General features: G+C 34.8%; 1 protein-coding gene across 5 annotated transcripts in view; it reads right to left on the reverse strand.

Annotated features, from left to right (window-relative positions):
* Positions 1-19,994, reverse strand: part of ERC1 (ELKS/RAB6-interacting/CAST family member 1) — a 555,538-nt gene that overhangs the window by 297,869 nt on the left and 237,675 nt on the right. For all 5 annotated transcript variants that reach the window (XM_040642009.1, XM_040642008.1, XM_040642006.1 and 2 more), the window contains one exon: positions 14,572-14,707. In XM_040642009.1, the coding sequence (XP_040497943.1) occupies positions 14,572-14,707 (136 nt within the window). The remainder of the gene's footprint in view (positions 1-14,571; positions 14,708-19,994) is intronic.

A 19,994-nucleotide genomic window follows, 5' to 3' on the forward strand; every position in this document is an offset into this window, starting at 1 on the left:
GCTTTGAAAATTGTCCCCATCCCCCTTTCTGTGCAAATAGTTTCTTTTTTTTTTTTTTTTAAGACTTATGAAAATAGTAGTGAGATTTTGGTGATAAGAGTTTGACACAAAATTCTAGTGACAAAACTGTCATTTACACTGCACTTAATGGTGTATTTTGGTTTGAAGAGAAAAATCTCTAATCAATTCAATGTCTAAACTTAGAGTAGAAAAAATGACAGTTATCACCCACTTCTCTGAATATGTGTGTGCCAATAAAATGTCAGTAAAGAACAGAACTTCAGAAACTGCAAAACACGAAAGAGTCTGTCTACTTCTGTTCTTGGTAAACAGGCTGGAAGCTAGGGGATGTGCTGAAACCCCTGGGAGGTGCTTCTTGGTGGCTCAACAGTGACAGCGATTATACCAGGTACATCCTAAGGCTCTGACTATATGCTATACACATTAAATTCTATTTTCTCTTTTAAAAAGTCCACATTCGCCATTCTTCAAGATAAATCATGAGGCAGTCCTGCCATTCTAAGGCTGTAAGCTTAGAGAAAAGAAAAGTATATAGAACCTCTAATATCCCGAATCCCTTCTATTCCTAGGATATTCCACAGGTTTGAATGATCCGAGGTATTCAGAAAGTAGAGGGTGACTTACGGGAAATTAAATATAGACAGATATTAAAGTTAAGGTATGACATGGCCCACTTTAGTTTGAGAAAATCATTCCTGTTGTTTATATGAATTACTGACTTGCTGTTTTAGCTTGCAATAAAATCTTAACTTCTTCAGCTAAATAAACTATTTGTGCTGTCCAATACACATGTGGCTACTGAGCACTTAAAATGTGGCTAGGCCAGACTGAGATGTGCTATAAATACACACTAAATTTTGAAGACAGTATCAAAAAAGTGAAACAATAATCTTCACAATGATTATATGTTGAAATGACAATATTTTGGATATACCGAATTAAATGAAGTACATTATTAAAATCACTGTCTCCTTTTGGTTTTTTAAATGAAGGTATTAGAAAATTCAAAATTATACACGTGCCCACATTCCTATTTCTGCTGGACAACATAGCAATAACCAGAATGCATGTTATAAATTCATCTCTTGGGGCCACCTGGGTGGCTCAGTCAGTTAAGCATCTGCCTTTAGCTTGGGTCATGATCCTGGGGTCCTGGGACTGAACCCCGCATTGGACTCCCTGCTCAGCGGGGAGCCTGCTTCTCCCTCTCCCACTCCCCTGCTCTCTTGCTCTGTCAAATAAACGAATAAAATCTTTAAAAGAAAATAAATACATCTCTTTTCTTAGCTCACAGCTAAGAAACATTTGACATACAAATATGAGTTACACAGGTGAGAATCCTTACGGCAAGCTGCCTAAAATTCTAACAATCTAAAGCACTGAAAATTACTTCAGTGATAACATTAATAAAACAAATTCAAATAGCAGTAACTTGCTGCCAACAGAGAAAACCAAACTGGATTTCAAGGAAAAAAAAATTCAACATATGGCATATCACTTTAATACCTAGGATATAAAGTGCCTGTATTAGTTGTTTACTATTATATAACAAGTTGCCTCAAAACACAGCAGCTTAAAACAACAGTGAACATTTTTTATCTTGCACAGTTTCTGTGGGTCCGGAACTCAAAAACAGCTTAGCCAAACAGTTCTGGTTCCAGGGTCTCTCATGGGGTTACAGTTAAGATGTCAGCCAGGATTCAGTCCTCTGCTTCCACTTACATGGTTGGCAAGCTGGTGATAGCTATTGGCAAGGGGCCTCTGTTCCTCTCCACAGGGCTACTTGAGTGTCAGTATGATATGGCACCTGGCTTTCCTCATAGCAAGTGATTGAAGAGAATAAGGCAGACACATCAATACCTTTTATGATCTAGTTTCAGAAGTCACATACTACCACTTCTGACATTTTCTATTGTTCATACAGACTAATCCCGATACAATGTGGGAGAGGACTATATAAGGGCTCAAACGCCAGGAGGTAAGGATGATCAGGGGCCATCTTGGAAGATGATTATCATAGGATGCTAGAATATACTTCCAGCAAAAGAAAACTAAATTATCAATGAAGCAATGAGGCATGAAAACAGTGATTATCAAAACTGCTTCTGAGAGAAAAACACCTATTAGGGTAACAGGTCTTTACCAGAAAGACAGAGCTTTTTTTATGAGGTTATATTAAAATGGAACTGAATGACACTAGATTGCCTAAAATGTAAAAGGCAGAGATTAAAGATACTTCACAAAATTAAGATATCCATTGGATATGAGATCAGCAAAATACGCATTTTGTCAAAAATTATTCAGGATAAAACCTGCAACTGGATTGAGTTCTAACGAAATATTTTCTTATGATTATGGTAAAAATGAAGAGTAATCCAACTTAATTTGTTAGTAGTTCAGTACTAAGAATACTCAGTGATATGCCAATCAAAGGCCAACTGAATAAAAATATCGGGTGGATGTTTAAAGAGCTATATATAATAGCTTATATTGGTAAGTTCAGTCCTTACATTTTAGTGAAGTTCCTTTCTTTGGGGAATAATCTCATTTTTAGGAAATTATGAGAATGAAGTATTCCTGGTCTTCTTGGTCCCTGCTGACTAAAGACCCTCCTTAAATCCTGTTCCCTTACGAATTTTCATTATAATTGATTTTACCCTTAAGAGGCACAAAAAAATCACAAAATTTAGCAAAAACCAACAGTCTAATTTAAAATTACAGGGGAATTATTTGTACTGTTTGAAGTTACCCAGTTTCCTAGCCCTCATTATTTAGAAAAATATCAAATCAGCAGCATGAGGGAGGAAAATTATATAGAGAAAGAAACTTCAATTTCATTCACCTGCTCTAACTTGGTATTTCACTCTATTTAACCAGTTTAGACATGTACTGTATGCCACAGACAACTCACTTAAAAGCTATCAGGAGACAGGAAAGGAACATGCTTTACCATTTTAAATAGTTTGTATTACTTAAAATGAAAGCAGTATCTTTAGAATTTTACTTCAACTGCTATAAATTATGTTTGCACTCATCAAAACTAACACAGACCAGTTTTCCTACCACTAGATTAGGTGCTGAAACCTACTTACTATGCCTACTACACTTATCAAATAAGGTCAAATAAGACCACTTCATTTACAGAGTATAGGGTCCAAAGCAGGGGGTTTGTGTGACTAGTTTTGGGGGGATGGTAGAGGGAGAGAGGAAGTGGGAAGCTACCAAAAAATTCTTCATATCCTTAAATAAGAAGACTCCTATAGTTGAATGAGATTAGGGCAAAAGCTGTGACAGCTGTAATTTCAGGCACATTAACAAGAAGACTGGATTCTAGCAAATCCCATATGACTACTAACTCTCCTAATACACTCATCTGAACTTTGCTTCTTGACATCAGCGCTGTCAACAACAACTACATACCACTGCAGCTATAAGACTCTAGTCTCCACTGCCTTTCCTTCAAATGAAACATTCAATAAGAACAGCAAAGGCAAAACAAACAAAAAACCCAACAATTAAAAAATAATTTTTTGTTCTCTTCAAACATCACCCTCAAAATTAAAAGGAAAAGAGGTTCAATACTAAAGTAACATAAAAAGAAATCACTTGATAATGACAGATCTTATTAAGCTTTTCCCTTTGTCAGCAGCAGAGGGAAAGTCACTGCAGATCTCACATAGATTATCCAAGGTAACCCAGCCTCCCCTGTTCACCCGTCCCCTTCCCAACTTGGACTCTGCCTTGATTACTGAGGTCATTTCTTTAGGTTAATATTAAGAGCTGCTTCCTTTGGAGTAAACACCACTTACCAAAAAGGCTTTAACATGTTCTGAAAGATATTAATGTTAACTGCTATCCATTATCCTTAACGTAAAGAGACAGTAATTCTTTATTACCCTCCACCCCACATTCTTCCTCCCTTTTCCCCATCCCCCAAGCATACACACACAGCAGAAGATTTCATTAAAATCATTCAACATGTCAGAATTCAATTACCAACTACTCATATGCTTACTGGGGGGTGGGGGGGGGAATTGAAGCCAGATGCATTGATGAAGTCAATTTTAAGAAAAGAAAACTAGCCTAACACAAAGACAGAATTTGGTTATACACCAACTCCTTTTTAAGGAAATGGTTTGGGTTAAAATTTAAAGATATTTTCTTTCCCCTTCTGTCCAAAGTCCCTCAAACATCTCCCCTGTTTAGAGAACTCTGTTACAACCTTAATTGTTAAAAATCAAACAAGAGCAGATGGATTTCATTAAAGAAATGGAAATATATACAAACAAAATGCTTTTACATAAAGAATTTTTACAGAGCATATAGTACAAATACTCCGTGTAGATGAGCCAGGTTCTTATCTTAGAAATTCTGGGAGCTGGGTATCAGAAACTTGAGCAAGGACATAGGCTTTGCCTAATCTTATTACGTGTCTCCTCTGATCAATAATACTTATAAAAAAAACAAGCATAAATTTTCAAAGTCTTTACCAAAGTCTTTACCAAAATTACTTAAAATAATAAACAACTGATGTGGTCCGTAAGAGGATGACTTTTGCTTTTGAGGTCTTGGCAAAGAGGATACATAATGCCAGCTTCTGCTGTCTTAAAAATAAAAATAATATTCTCAGAGACTTCACTTTCCAAATATAAAGGAAGAGTTTCCACAACAACACAAAAGAAAGGGTTAAGCCATTCATTTCACTGAGGTGAGGACACAGTAGTTGTAAGAATTTTAGTGCCAGATTTAACTTTAATCACTCATTATTTTATGGAGAGCATTCTTCTAATAAGTTAAAAGGATGTGGCTAAAAGTGTCCATAGAATAGGGCTAACCTAACAGTAGGAAGCAGCTTAGTAGGCTACCTACACATGAATATTATCAATAAACATTCCTTCAGTACATTTCACCGGCTATCAAATAGAACTGAACTTTGGCCAGAGAGAAAAGTATCTACAGAGCCCATTTCAACACTGTAGAGTTCCTTAAAATGATTTTATGACTTGTTTCGCTTTTTTCTAAATGGTAAAAAGCAGCACAGTTTGGGCTAAAAGTTTTAAAAAATCACACACATGCCAACAATTTGAATAGGTGCTTCACTTGCAGGAATACCAAATTTTCAAGTTAATTCCAGCAACTATGCAAAAGGTTGTTAAAATGGATGCTAATTTGTATGTATACTTCTCCAGTGTAATCCCTAACTCTATTTAATATTTGCCGAGAACACCATAAAAACCCACCTATGCTCATATTCTAGACAGAAAAAAGACCTGTCTTACCAAGAAAAAAAAAGTATTTAAAAAGGAAGAAATGATATAGGATTAAATCTTCAAATAGGTTGAGAATATCTGTTAAGAAACCAAAATTGAGTTTTACAAGAACATCGTTAATATATCAGAGGTATCTAATCAGGTGACACATCACATACTATTTCTAGAAAGATATCAGACACTCTTAATTTTTTTAAAGGTTTTCTTTATCCCCATGGCCAATGTGAAAACCAAAGATAAGTAGTCTTTGTTTCATAAAGGAAAAAAAAAAACCTCTTACCAAAATGGAAGAATTTTTGTTTCTGATAAAGCAAATCCAATCAAATTTTAAAGAAAAACACAAACATTTTACTGATAATTCATCTAAAAAGAGAATATGCCTAAATATATGTAAAGTTTCCCTATCTCTACTTCTATTGTTTTCACTTTCTTTGAACTTTATTCTTAATATTCATTGGTCTCAGGAGAGCTGACTCACAAGAGCTGCAGTGTTCTTTCAGCAACCCCATTAATCTCTGTGACAGTACCCTCTCTCAAGGTTAAATTCAAATACTTCTCTTTGTTATAAATAAAAACAAAGCACTAAACCACTATTGATATGGGCTTCCCCCCCTTTCAGTCTACTTTGTCTTATTAGAATATGACTAAAACTTGTAGTTGTGTCAAAAGACAAAGCGAGTGTTACTGCTTAAAGAATAAAAATATTTAAGGTAAATATCCTCAACTAACCGAAAACCTGACATTTCCTTTGTTAAAATATGTGAAGTCCTTAAAGGGTGATCTATGAAATTTTAGAGAATATGAGGATGCTAAATGTTGTAGCATCACACACAGACTTTTTTTTTAGTTTGTAACTAAACCTTTAAATTTTATTTTATTATTTATAACAATGATTACCGCTGCACTTAATGAATGGCTACCTACCTAAAACAGTATTTCAGTATTTCTGAAAAGAAATGTTTAAAACAGCCCCTAACCTAAGGCAGATATGAACTAGTTGAGAAGGGAAAGTGATTAAATCACACAGGAACAATTACAAAATATTAAAAAGTAGAAAACAATAAAGTATAATTAAACATACAGACTGAGGAACAAAGAATAAGACAATAACAAAACAAGGTGTAGAGATCATCAACAAAGGTTAACTTCAAGCCAGAATCTTTAGGTGGTAAAGCTGGAAATCCAAAGAAAAAGGATTCTGTGTAAGAAAAAGAGCATAGATTACAAAATCAATAAACTATATTTAAGAAACACCAACACTATCAGCTTCTCTAAAATACAGTAGCTACGCTAGTATCTCACTTAAAAATGAGGTTAGAAATACTTGAAGGTTTGGTTGATGGGAGACTCCAAAGGCCAGGCTAAGATGCTTGTGAATAAGGAAGGTTCTGGACATCTATTGATGCCACTGAAATCAATAAACCCTTTTAGAGAGAAGCGACTATGTACAGTGTACCAAAACCTGGCTCTCACACTCAAATATATGAGGAAAACAACACACAAATTATTAGTATATAATACAAGGTAAGCGAAAATAAGCTCTGAAATCAAAGCAGAAACAAGGTCTAATGGAATTACAAGAGGGCCTGATTAATTCCAACTGTGAGGCTGCACAGAAGGGAGGGAGCATTTGATCTGAACCTTAGAAGATGGACAGGCTTTCAACAGATAGCTTTTCTAATCGAATCATCACCATCAGTCAAATCAGCTAAGATTATGCTTTCATATAATGTTTACTTAGGAGGCCTTTGTTGTTGGGATTTGCCTAGTTTGTTTTTTATACAGCAATTACTTATGAACTGCACTCCTTTTGACATATCCAGCACATCAGAGCACTCAGCACAGTGACAGTTCCATAACAGGCACCCAATAAATGTTTACTGAGGACTACAGATTATCCTGAAATCTTATTTAGCCAATTAAAGAAAATATGGCTTACAAAAACTATTAATGAAACAACTCAGAACTAAATTTAGTACAGAGCTAAGTTCTTGAGTAAGGAAAACAGAAAGTTCGGCAAAATTAAATGCTGAATATCAAGAGACGAGGCAGTATAATTAAAAAACATGATAATAGGAAAGGCTCATTGCCAATATGGGCCGCATTGCTTTTATCATTCATGTCCTATTTCATGAATATCAACTGGAATTGTAAAACAGTTCAGATGTACGCATGGAACATGCTAGAAACACTTTAAATAACCATTGTATAATCAAGTCTTAATATTAGTCACGTATATACCTAAGAAAGACCTTGTGAAGGACAGTGAATTTTGGCGAGTGTGTGACAGAAAAATTGTCCAAGGCAAGTGTCTGTATCAATATAGGACTATCTAACTATCTCCAAGGTCAACAGGCTATAATGGAAGACATCTATCTACCTTAACCCAGGGAGATCACTGCTCCTGACCATTTTGAATACACTGGATCACACCACTCAACTATGTTGTCCTCCTCAGCCTCTCAGCAACATTAACATGAAATACTTACTCCCTCTCTGGAGACAATCTTCTCTCTTTCCTTCTATAATGCCATACTCTCCTTTTTCTCTCCCACCTCAACTGGTCTTTTCATTTGTTTCCTTTCAAACACCACCTTCTCCTACCCAACCACATCTCTACCTACTGAGGACCTTAAGGACTCAACTCTAACTCCATGTTCTTCTGTTAATATTTTACTTTGAGATGGTATCACTGATTCTTATGGAGTTCAGTATGATTTTTAAACTCAAGTCCCCCAAATTAATTTGCCATAATTTCTATTTATTACTTGCTTAGTTTTATCATTATGGTATATTGTCTTCCCCTTCTCCAGAAGGGCAGGAAATATGCCTTTTCACTACTATAACCAACTCTAGCAACAGATCTTTACACTTAGAAAGCATTTGATAAATTTATATTGAATAAGTGAAAGACATCAAGGAAAATGAGTAAAAATTAAGCCTAGTATCTTAGAGGGATACAGACTAGTCAAGGTACATCAACTCTAACAAAAGAGCCATGTTATTGTATCATGGCTTTACGATTTGCGTCGAATTTTCAGAACAATCAACTTGTTCAACTAAATTCTACATTAAAGTAAGCCTTTAGGATATCAAACAATACGGAAAATACAGTAATACCTGCATTGCAAACTTAGAAATGGTATTTGAAAAAAAGCCTAAAATACCTATCTTGTATCATTAAGAGTGGAGGTAAGAGGTTTTTGAAATTCATAGCTCACTTATTTCAAGAGGATGGGAAAGTGAAATAGGTAATTAAAAGTGCTAAGAAAAGAGAGCCAATGACAATTTTAAATAAATTTTTATTCCGAACTAATTATAAACATACAGAGAAGTTGCAAAATTAGTACATTTCCCATATACCCCTCCACCAAATCTCCTCTCATGTTAAGATCCTACATAACCACAGTGACAATGATCAAAATTATGAAACTGACATTGGTATGATACTTTTTACCAAACTAAAGACCTTATTCTAATTTCAACAGTTTTTCCCTAATGTCCAGTATCTGTTTCAGGATTTAATCCAGGATTTCACATTTCATTTAATTAACATTTCTTCTAAGCTCCCACCAATCCACCTATAACAGTCTTCAGTCTTTGTCTTTCATGATCTTGATACTTTTAAAGTATACTGCACAGTTATTTTATAAAGTGTCCCAGAATTTGGATTTGTCTGGTATTTTCTCATGACTGGAATAAGATTTTACATTTTGGAGAAAGAGCAACAAAGAAATGATATTGTCTCCTTCTCAATCTACTTGACTACTGGTAATGTTAACCTTGATCATTTTGTTAAGGTAGTGTCTGCTAGGACTGTTCACTGAACAGTTACAGTCTTCTCTTTATAATTAATAAACATCTCCAGGAATATATTGAGACTATGCCAATCTTATTCTTTAAATATTCACTCACTAATTTTCACAACCATCGATGGATCTTGTCTGCAACAATTATTATATACTGAGGTGTTTGCTTCATGGTGATTATTTAAAATCTATTTCCTTTTACACTTAGTAATTAGAAATCTTCTTTAGGAAAGAGCTGTCCTTACTCCCGCACTTACTTATGCATTTGATTATTTATATCAGTATGGACTCATGAATATTTATTTCATTCCACAGCTTAAAATATTATCATTATTTCTTTTTTTACTCAAATTGTTTTAGCAGGAGATATCAGGTACTCCTCTATGTTGGCTCCTATGTTCTCTCCACAATTTCCACTATTTTCTGGAACCACAAAGTTATCCAGGCTCACTGTTTATTTTCCCTATCCCAGCCCTGGAATCAACCACTTCTCCAAGATGTCTTGGTCCATTTCACTGGATAAAGGTGTATAGCAACCAAAATCTGGGTGTTAGGTATGCTTATTGCTTCTAAGCCCTCTTAATGGACAGTTACGAAATACAAGCATGTATAATAACCCCATACATATACACATACCAATATTTCTATCTGCATATAAATTAAATACAACTATCTGCATATAAATTATATACCATGACTTCATACTAATATCTCTGATTCCAGTTCAACACCACAGGGCTCATTTAAGCCTTCCCACTTTACTTATTCATAAATTCTTTCTTGAACAATGAAAACCTCAGCCCTCATTATCAATATTTATTTGAATTCTAGTATACATATCAAGTGCTTTCAGAATGGCTAGCCTAACCTTTGTAAGAAACACATTTATTACTAGATTATAACATTTATATACAGTTCTTTTTGTCTTTAGCTTAATGGCATTCAGTCAAGAAAATGTTTTCCAAAGCAACTTAGGTTTAGTTCCCTTCTTCCTCACCCCTTTGAGGGTGTTTTTATTGTTTATGAGACAGGTTCACTTGTTAGTGTTTGTATTCTCTTTTGGTTTCCCCCAACGCATTTTAATTGGTTTTGCTTACTTAGGTTTTAGAGTATGTGATATATTACTATGGTTTGGCGAGTCAGAGCTATTCTCTGAAGTGATGTGCTAAAGGAAGGTTCTCCTCAAGCCTACCACCCCAATCCTATTTCCTTCTTTCCACTCTTCTCCCCACCACTCCCATTGATAACTGTTCTCTTTACTTTCTAGTTTACCCTTCCTGTTTTCTTTTGTAAAAAAGATCAGATATATATATGTATCTTCTTATACCAAGATTAGCACACTATAGATAGTTTTTGTGCTTTTCTTCCCCCCCACTTAATGGAATGTCCAGGAAATCACTCTGTATCAGTCCATTAGAGATCTTCCTCTCTTTTTTAAAGCTGTCAAGTCTCCAATGTGTGGATGTACCATAGAAGATTCAAGCACTCTCCTATCTATGGGCAATTAGGTTGTCCAATAGTTCACACTTACCAACAACGTTGCAAATAACTTTTTATGTAAGTATGTTTATATTGCTGGAGATGTATCTTCAGATACAATGAGATGATGGAAACCCAGGTCAATAAGTTAACTGCATGTGTATATAATTATAACCCACATTAAAACATCTTCTTTGAGACTTTACTAATTTTTAAGAGTATAAAAGGGCTTCTAAAACCAAAAAATTTGAGACTAGTTAATATATATCAGTTATAACTGTCCAAAACAAAGGTACAAACAGAATACAATTGTATGGCAATGTCATATCTTAAGAAAGGACACTCATAACTAAGGCCACAGTAAACAATAACCATGTTTACAGTTGCAGGATTCCTAGGTTCCCTCCATTTTCAGGTACCATTTTCATTTAATATGTAAGGAATTTGTTTAATCTTTTTAGAACATTCTTAATGTGTTGAGCCAAGAACAATGAGTAAAGTAATAACTTATGTCCAAACTCATGTTCTGCCAAAAAAGGAGTACTTTCAGTTCCAAATGAATATTCAAATAAAAAATTGGGAAGAAATGAAGTTATTTTTTCAAAACACTTTCAAGATAAAACATGGAATTTTGATCTAAAACAAAGGTACAGCAAGGACAACAAATGTGCAAATGTTACACACAACAATCATGAACAAACCTCACACATGATGTTGAACTAAAGAAGTCACAAAAGAATAAATATGATGACTTCATTTATATAACATAAAAATAAACAAAACTAAGCTATACTTTTAATATATACACAGGTTGCAAAGAACAATAAAAGTCAAAATAATAATTTCCTCTGGAGGAAGGGAGGAAATAATGATCAGGAAGGAATACACATGTGATTTCTGGGATGTCAGTAATCTTCTCATTTCTTGAGATGATCACTCTGTACGTATTATTTACATTGTGTGTATACGTATGTGTTTTATTACGTATTTTTAAAAATATATTTATCTTTCAGAATAAAGAAAGGCAAATTTAAAAAGCAGTACAACTGCCTTGTGGCAAATTGTAACTTCTGCTAGGAAGAGTGAAGGCACCAATAAACTACCATAGCTGGCAGTCAGTCACTGAATAACAAAACGTGAGAATGAACCTTCTTGTTTTAACGCAGGTTTGAATTGTCACAAACCATACCATGTGCTTATTAACATGATCAACAGAATTAATCTTTGGAAGGCAGGTGGCATCTAATAAAGATTAAATATTCATTATTCATCAAAGTTGAAAACATTAAAGTATTTTTTAACAGATAGAAAATATATTATAATCCTAGAATTATTATGCCTATAATGGAAATACTAAAATAATTCCTTCCATTTGCATTTCCTATTTCATAAAAACATCAATAGATGGGCTCAAATATATATGCAGAAATTTAAAACACAAAAAGATTCAGGTATTAAGAGCTATTGTTAATACAAATCCTAAATCAATTGCTTTTCTACTATTCTACTCCCATGAATTCTATGATTAGCCATTTTTCCAAGAATCTCTAGCTTCTTTTAGAGGGGAATCCTATTTAGAGATCACAATCTGAGTGCTAGGGATACGGACTACCACTAGGTTGTTATTTGCAATAAAATGGTTAAGAAGTAAGTGGCAGAGTTAGTAAAGAGCTGAGATCAGATGCAAAGTATTCTATTTGTAATCCTATGATCTTTTCACTATATTTCAATAAATTACATACATGTGTATCTTGCATATGGCCATGAACTATGATTTGTCATAACTTTTATACCTATCACTTACTGCGACACCTTGGAAAAATCATTCATTTACTCTAAATTAGTTTTCTATGTAATATATAAATAAATAATCTGACTTCTTATATTATATGAAGAGGAAATAGGAGATTACATGTGAAGGATCTTTTGACGTTAACATAAAAACTGACAAAAGATTAAAAGGTCACCTTTCAGTTTACACAGATAGACTAGTAACAGAAAACATTAAAGGGACAGAGGGCACAAGACAAATGAAACAGTTAAGGAGGTAACATAAATAAATATATTCTGTAAATGTTCTGTAAAATAAATATTTTCTGTAATTAAAAATGATGTGATCCTAGTTCAACAAAGGAGGTTGAATGAAATCCTAGAAATAGCCTGTTAAATAATTTCATAAAATATAAAGATGCCAATTCAAACTTGTGAGCAATGAAATAATTTCCTATCAATGACCTAGTGTAATTGTTAGCAATGAAGAAAAATAAGACCCTCACAACACAAAATACCCTAAAATAATTTAAATTAAAAATTAAAGGTAAGAGGCACCTGGGTGGCTCAGTCAGTAAAGCTTATGCCTTCGGCTCAGTGCACGATACCACGGTGGAGCCCTGCATCAGGCTCCCTGCTGAAAAGGGAGTCTGCTTCTCCTCTCTCTCTGCCCCTTCCCCCAGCTTGTGTGTACTCTGTCTGTCTCTCTCTCAAATAAATAAAATCTTTAAAAAAATATATAGGTAAAAAATGAAAGCCCAGAACAACTTAAAAATATTTGTAGATAAATATTTATATGTTCCTAAAACAGGAATAAACGAACCAAAAAATGCTTGGGGAAAAGGCCAACATGGAGGAGACATAACATTTGATTTACATTAACAAATAAAAATTTAAGACATGAATAATACTTAGCCTCACTTGGTAATCAGAGAAATATATATTAAAACAAAAATTAAATATTTTCCATCCAACAGAATGGCATTTTAAAAAAAGGGAGGAAGAGAAAATTGACAGTATTGACTATTGTTGGCAAGAAGGAGGGAAAACTGGTATGCTGCTTTATCAAAAGGTGCTGCATTTGAGAAAATGTCTACTATTCCTATAAGGACTATGCATTTTATAATCAATAAAATTTATATAAAAGATGAATGAAAAAAGAAATTAAAAACATGTCTGAAATGGGTTTGTGGTAAAGCCTAAAAATGGCTTCCATAGTAATAACTCCTCTAAACCTCTCCAGTAAAGATTTCATGACAATGCAACTGTGACACACTCTCTTACCCAATTCGAAGTTGTAACGAGAGAAAAATGAAGTGGCAATGGCTTAGCAGCCTTAGCAGAAGTTTCAGAGGTTTCTAGCAAAGTTTATGATATTCTTCTCTAAAATTTAAACCTTCATTCCGACAGGCTAGAGATCCAGAAAGTCTCAGTTAAAATCGTGGCTGAGCCACTTTGAAAACTGTGTGCATTTAGGCAAATAATTCAATTTCTCTGAGTCTTGTTTCCTTATCTATAAAATGTGTATAAAACCATCTGTCCCACAGGATCACTGTAAAGGTTAGAAACCATGAATGACCTGGGCCTAGGGCCAAGTACTGAACACAGATGGGCACTTCTCATATCATCACTACTCCTACTGTTACGGAGTCTAATTTCACCCTAATTTGTGAATAATTAGGTTTACACATCAATTATCACTCCGCTGAAGTGAAAAAGTATAGGTTATACATCCTATGACTGTGAAATATGTTCTCTAAATTGAATGTTTAAAAAGGAGGGAAAGAAAGTGGGAGAGGGCAAAAAGGAAAAGGCAGGGTAAAAGGGAAAGGAGAATGAAAAACACAGAAGGAAGTTAGACACAAACCAAGTTTAGCAACGCACTTTAATGAAAGAAAACGGCAAACGGTAACACTGACCACCTGAAGCTTAAGAGAACCCACTCATTAAACTGACATTGAACTTACCAATTAAATGCGATCAACTTGAAGCAAGGTGAACTTCCTCCTATGCTGAGGTGGATCCTCACAAAGCTGTGGAATAAAACTTGCCTTTTCTATTTAAAGCCATTCCTTTATTGCTAAACAGTTGGTCTCAGAGGAAGGCAGCAAGCAGGGTTAGAAAGAGAAAAAAGAGGAGGATAAAGATGAAGAGGAAAACAACATGCAATTATGGATCAAATCTCTTCACCCGATCCTTTCAGACTGTCCTCGTGTTCTAACCTGTAGTTGCTGGGAGCTGTCATTGAGATTGTCCTCCCTTCGTCGAGCCTCCTCAAGCATCTGTGCACTCTTCTTCTTTTCCACCTGTTCCTTGTGCTTCAGATTTGCTACCTTCTTATTCTGGTCTTTCACTTGCCTATTGATAAAGGGGAGAAAAGCCAAGCTTTTCATATATGTGTGTAGAGAAGAATATTTTCATTTACAAATTTATACCACCGACACCAAGTAACAGCTGAAAACCAACAAAGAATTCTTGCTGCAAGAGTTTTCTAACAATTCAAAATTCTTTCCTACCAAGGATAGCAAATTGGTAACAATGATGCTTCAGAAACTATGTTTAAACATGTATTTTGTGAAACATAAAACCATAAAACAAAAGAAAGGCATGCGATAGTCTGAAGAAATCAATTCAGGTCTTTATGTTAGAAACAGGGAAAGTCTACCGACATCAATGCTATGAAACAGTAGAGTACCCGATTAAGAAAGGCTTGATAGAAATAACTCTAATTTTACTACTATGAAATATTTCAAACTTTCAAAAGACTATATATAATATATATGAATATGAAAATAATGATGTAACAATCTGGGAACCCAGCTTAAGCAACAAAAGATTATACGTACTTCTGAAGTTCCCAATCCTATTCCACTGCCTCCACACTAAAATAAGAATGACTTCTATTCTAAATGTTGTGTTTAAAATCCCCTTGCTTTTGGGGCGGATGGGTGGCTCAGTCATTAAGCGTCCGCCTTCGGCTCAGGTCATGATCCCGGGGTCCTGGGATCAAGCCCCGCATCGGGCTCCCTGCTTCTCCCTCTCCCACTCCCCCTGCTTGTGTTCCCTCTCTCACTGTGTCCTCTCTGTCAAATTAAAAATCTTTAAAAAAAAAATCCCTTTGCTTTTATTATAGGGATACTTCATTTAGTTTGCATGCTTTTGAAATTCATATACGATTTATTAATAACTGATTCTTTTCAATACACCCTTTTGAGACTCATACTAAACAATGAGTGTTAATCCAGTTTTTCAATCCCTTCAATTTTCACTACAGTATAAATATAAAGCAATTGTTTCAATCCATTCCCAAAGTGATGAACAGTGCAGTTGTTTTGTTTTTCTTACTATTATGAACAATGCTGCTAGTTATACTCTGATATCCCTATGCAAGAGTTTCCGCAAGGCATGGGCCTAGAAACAGAAATAGTAGGCCATACAATAGGTATACCTTCAAATTCACTAATTACTCTCCAAGAAATTGTATTAACTTGTATTTTCACCAACAGTACACAGCGATACCTGTTACACCACTAGGAAATCATTAACACTTAGTACTATCTGACTTTCTAAATATTAACCATCTGATATAAATAATATCTCATCGTAGTTTTAAAATGCATGTTGCTGACTACTGAAGCTGAACATCTTTTCATTATTCTTTTTTCTCTTTTCTTAAATTTTAATTCCAGTATAGTTAACAGACATTGTTATTTTAGTTTCAGGTGTGCAATATCATGATTCAACAATTCTATACATTACTCAGTGTTCTTCATGATAAGTGTACTCTTAATCCCCTTCCCCTATTTTACCCATCCCCCAACTCACCTCCTCTCTGGTAACCAGCAGTTTGTTCTTTATAGTTAAGAGTCTGTTTTTTGTCTCTTTTTTCTTTGTTCATTTGTGTGTTTCTTAAATTCCACATATGAGTGAAATCATATGGTATTGTCTTTCTCTGACTTATTTCACTCAGCATAATACTCTCTAGCTCCATTTACATTGTGGGAAATGGCAAGATTTCATTCTTTTCATGGCTGAATAATATTCCTCTGTGTGTGTGTGTGTGTGTGTGTGTGTGTGTGTGTGTGTGTGTGTGTATCACACCTTCTTTATCCATTCATCTATCCATAGACACTTGGGCTGCTTCCATAATTTGTCTACTTAATGCTGCATTAAACATAAGACTGCATGTATCTTTTCAAACTAGTGTTTTCACATTCTTTGGGTAAATAGTTGGATAACTAAATTACTGAATCATTTGGTAGTTCTATTTTTTCAGGAACCTCCATACTGTTTTCCACAGTGGCTGCACCAGTTTGCTTTCCCACCAACAGCACACAAGGGTTCCTTTCTCTCTACATCCTCACGAACACCTGTTGTTTTTGACTGTAGCTATTCTGACAGGTATGAGGTGATATCTCATTGTAGTTTTGATTTGTGTTTCCCTGATGATGAGTGGTGCTATCTTTTATGTGTCTTTTGACAATCTGTATGTCTTCCTTGGAGAAATGTCTATTCATGTCTCCTGCCCTTTTTTAAATTGTTTTTTTCATGTTGAGTTGTAGAAGTTCTTCATATACTTTGAATACTAACCCTAAATCAGATATGTCATTTGCAAATATCTTCTCCTATTCACTAGTTCTCTTCTTGTTTTGTTGATTGCTTCCTATGCTGTGCAGAAGCTTTTTATTTTAATGTGGTCCCAATAGTTTATTTTTGCTTTTGTTTCCCTTGCCTCGGGAGACATATCTAGAAAAATGTTGTTACAGCTGATGTCAGAGAAATTACTGTCTGTGCTCTCTTCAGGATTTTTAAGGTTTCAGGTCTCACATGCAGGTCTTAAGTCAATTCTGAATTTATTTTTGTGTATGGTTTAAGAAAGTGGTCTACGAAAGTACACTCTTTTGCACATAGCTCTCCGGTTTTCCCAACAGCATTTGTTAAACAGACTGTCTTTTTCCCCACTGCATATTCTTGCCTCCCTTGTAGAAGATTAATTGATGGGGGCGCCTGGGTGGCACAGTGGTTGAGCATCTGCCTTCGGCTCAGGGCGTGATCCCGGCGTTCTGGGATCGAGCCCCACATCAGGCTCTTCTGCTATGAGCCTGCTTCTTCCTCTCCCACTCCCCCTGCTTGCGTTCCCTCTCTCGCTGGCTGTCTCTATCTCTATCAAATAAATAAATAAAATGTTTAAAAAAAAAAAAGAAGATTAATTGATGGTGTAATTGTGGGTTTGTTTCTGAGTTTTTTATTCTGTTCATTGATCTATGCGTCTATTTTTTATGCCAGTACCATACTGTTTGGATTACTACAGCTTTGTACTATACCTTGAAATCTCTAGTTTTGTTCTTTTTCAAGATCACTTTGGCTATTCAGGGTCTTCTATGTTCCATACAAATTTTAGAATTATTTGTTCTAACTCTGAAAAATACTATGGCTATTTTCATAGGGATTGCATTAAATCTATACATTACTTTGGCTGTATGGACACTTTCAGTGTATTTGTTCTTCCAATCCACGAACATGGAATATCTTCCCATGTGTTAGTGTTGTCTTCCATTTCCTTCATCAATGTTTCACAGTTTTCAGAGTACAGGTTTTTTACCTCTTTAGTTAAGTTTATTCCTAGGTATTTTATACTTTGGTGCAATTATATATGGGACTATTTTCTTATTTTCTCTTTCTGCTGCTTCAGTATCAATGTATAGAAATCCGTTGCATTTCTATACATTGGTTTTGTATACTGTGACCTTACTGAATTCATTTACCAGTTCTAGTAGGTTTTTGGTGGAGTCTTTAGGGCTTTCTGTACACAGTATCATGTCATCTGCAAATAGTGGAAGTTTTATTTCTTCCTTGCCAATTTGGATGCCTTTATTTCTTTTTGTTGTCTGACTGCTGTGATTAGGACTTCCAGTACTATGCTGAATGAAAGTGGTGAGAATGGATATCCCTGTCTTGTTCCTGAGCTTAGGAGAAAAGCTCTCACCTTTTCCTCATTGAGGATGATGTATGCTGTGGGTTTTTCATATATGGCCTTTACTATGTTGAAGTATGTTCCCTCTAAAGCTACTTTGTTGAGAGTTTTTATCATGAATGGATGTTGTACTTTGTCAAAAGCTTCTTCTCCATCTATTGAAATGATCATGTGGTTTTTATCCTTTCTCTTGTTGATGTGACATATCGCATTAATTTATGACTATTGAACCAATCTTGCATCCCAGGAATAAATCCTGCTTGTGGTGGTGAGTGATTTTTTAAAATGTATTGTTGGATTTGGTTTGATAGTATTTTGTTGAGGATTTTTGCAACTACATTCATTAGAGATACTGGCCTGCAGTTCTCTTTTTTAGTGGAGTCTTTAACTGGTTTTGGTATCAGGGTAGTGCTGGCCTCACAGAATGAATCTGGAAGCTTTTCTTTCTTTGTCTTCTATTTTTTGGAATAGTTTGCAGAAGAATAAGTATTGACTCCTCTTTAAATGCTTGGTAGAATTCATCTCTAAAAACGTCTAGTCCTCAACTTTTGTGTTAGGAGGTTTTGATTACTGACTTAATTTCATTCCTGGTAATCAGTATGTTCAAATTTTCTATTTCTTCTTATTTCAGTTTTGGTGAGTAACAGGTTTCTAGGAATTTATCCATTTCTTCTAGGTTGTCCAATTTGTTGGCATATAATTTTTCAAAATATTCTCTTATAACTATACCTCGTATTTCTGTGGTTTCAGTTGTTATTGCTCCTCTTTCATTTCTGATTTTGTTTATCTGAGTCCTCTCTTTCTGGTGAGGAGTCAGGTTAAAGGTTTATCAATCTTGATCTTTTCAAAGAACCAGCTCCTGGTTTCATTGATTTGTTCTATTGGGGTCTTTTTTAGTTTATATTTCATTTATTTCTGCTCTATTTATTATTTCCTTCCTTCCACTGGTTTTGGGTTTTGTTTGTTCTTCTTTTCCTAGCTACTATAGGAGGGTTATTTGAGGTTTTCCTTGCTTCTTGAAGTAGGCCTCTATTGCTATAATCTTTCTTCTTAGACTTGCTTTTGCTGCTTCCTAAAAGTTTTGGACCACTGTCTTTTCATTTACATTTGTCTCCATATACCTTTTTATTTCCTTTTTTATTTCATTTTAGTAGCATGTTGTTTAACCTCCATATATTTGTAGTCTTTCCAGATTTTTTTCTTATGGCTGATTTCTAGTTTCATAGTGTTGTGGTTGGAAAGGACATTGTAGGACTTTGACCTTTTTGAGTTTGTTGAGACTTGTTTTGTAGCCTAATATGTGATCTATTATGGAGAATGTAACCATCTGCACTTGAAAAAAAGGTGTATTCTACTGTGTTAGGATGTAATGTTCCGAATGTATCTGTTAGATCTATCTGGTCCAATGTGTCCTTCACAGCCACTGTTTCCTTGTTATTTTCTGTTTAGATGATCTGTCCATTGATGTAAGTGGAGTGTTGAAGTCCCTACTATTATTATACTACTATCAATTATTTCCTTTACGTTTGTTTTTAGCTGTTTTATGTATCTGGGTGCTGCCATGTTGGGTGCATACATATTTACAATTGCCACAATTACTAAGCCTTGTTGAACTCTTCCCTTTATAATGATATATAGTGTTCTTCTTTGTCTCTTGTTACAGCCTTAGTT

This window comes from Ursus maritimus, unplaced genomic scaffold (assembly GCF_017311325.1).
Source record: "Ursus maritimus isolate PB19 unplaced genomic scaffold, ASM1731132v1 scaffold_26, whole genome shotgun sequence".
NCBI lineage: Eukaryota > Metazoa > Chordata > Mammalia > Carnivora > Ursidae > Ursus > Ursus maritimus.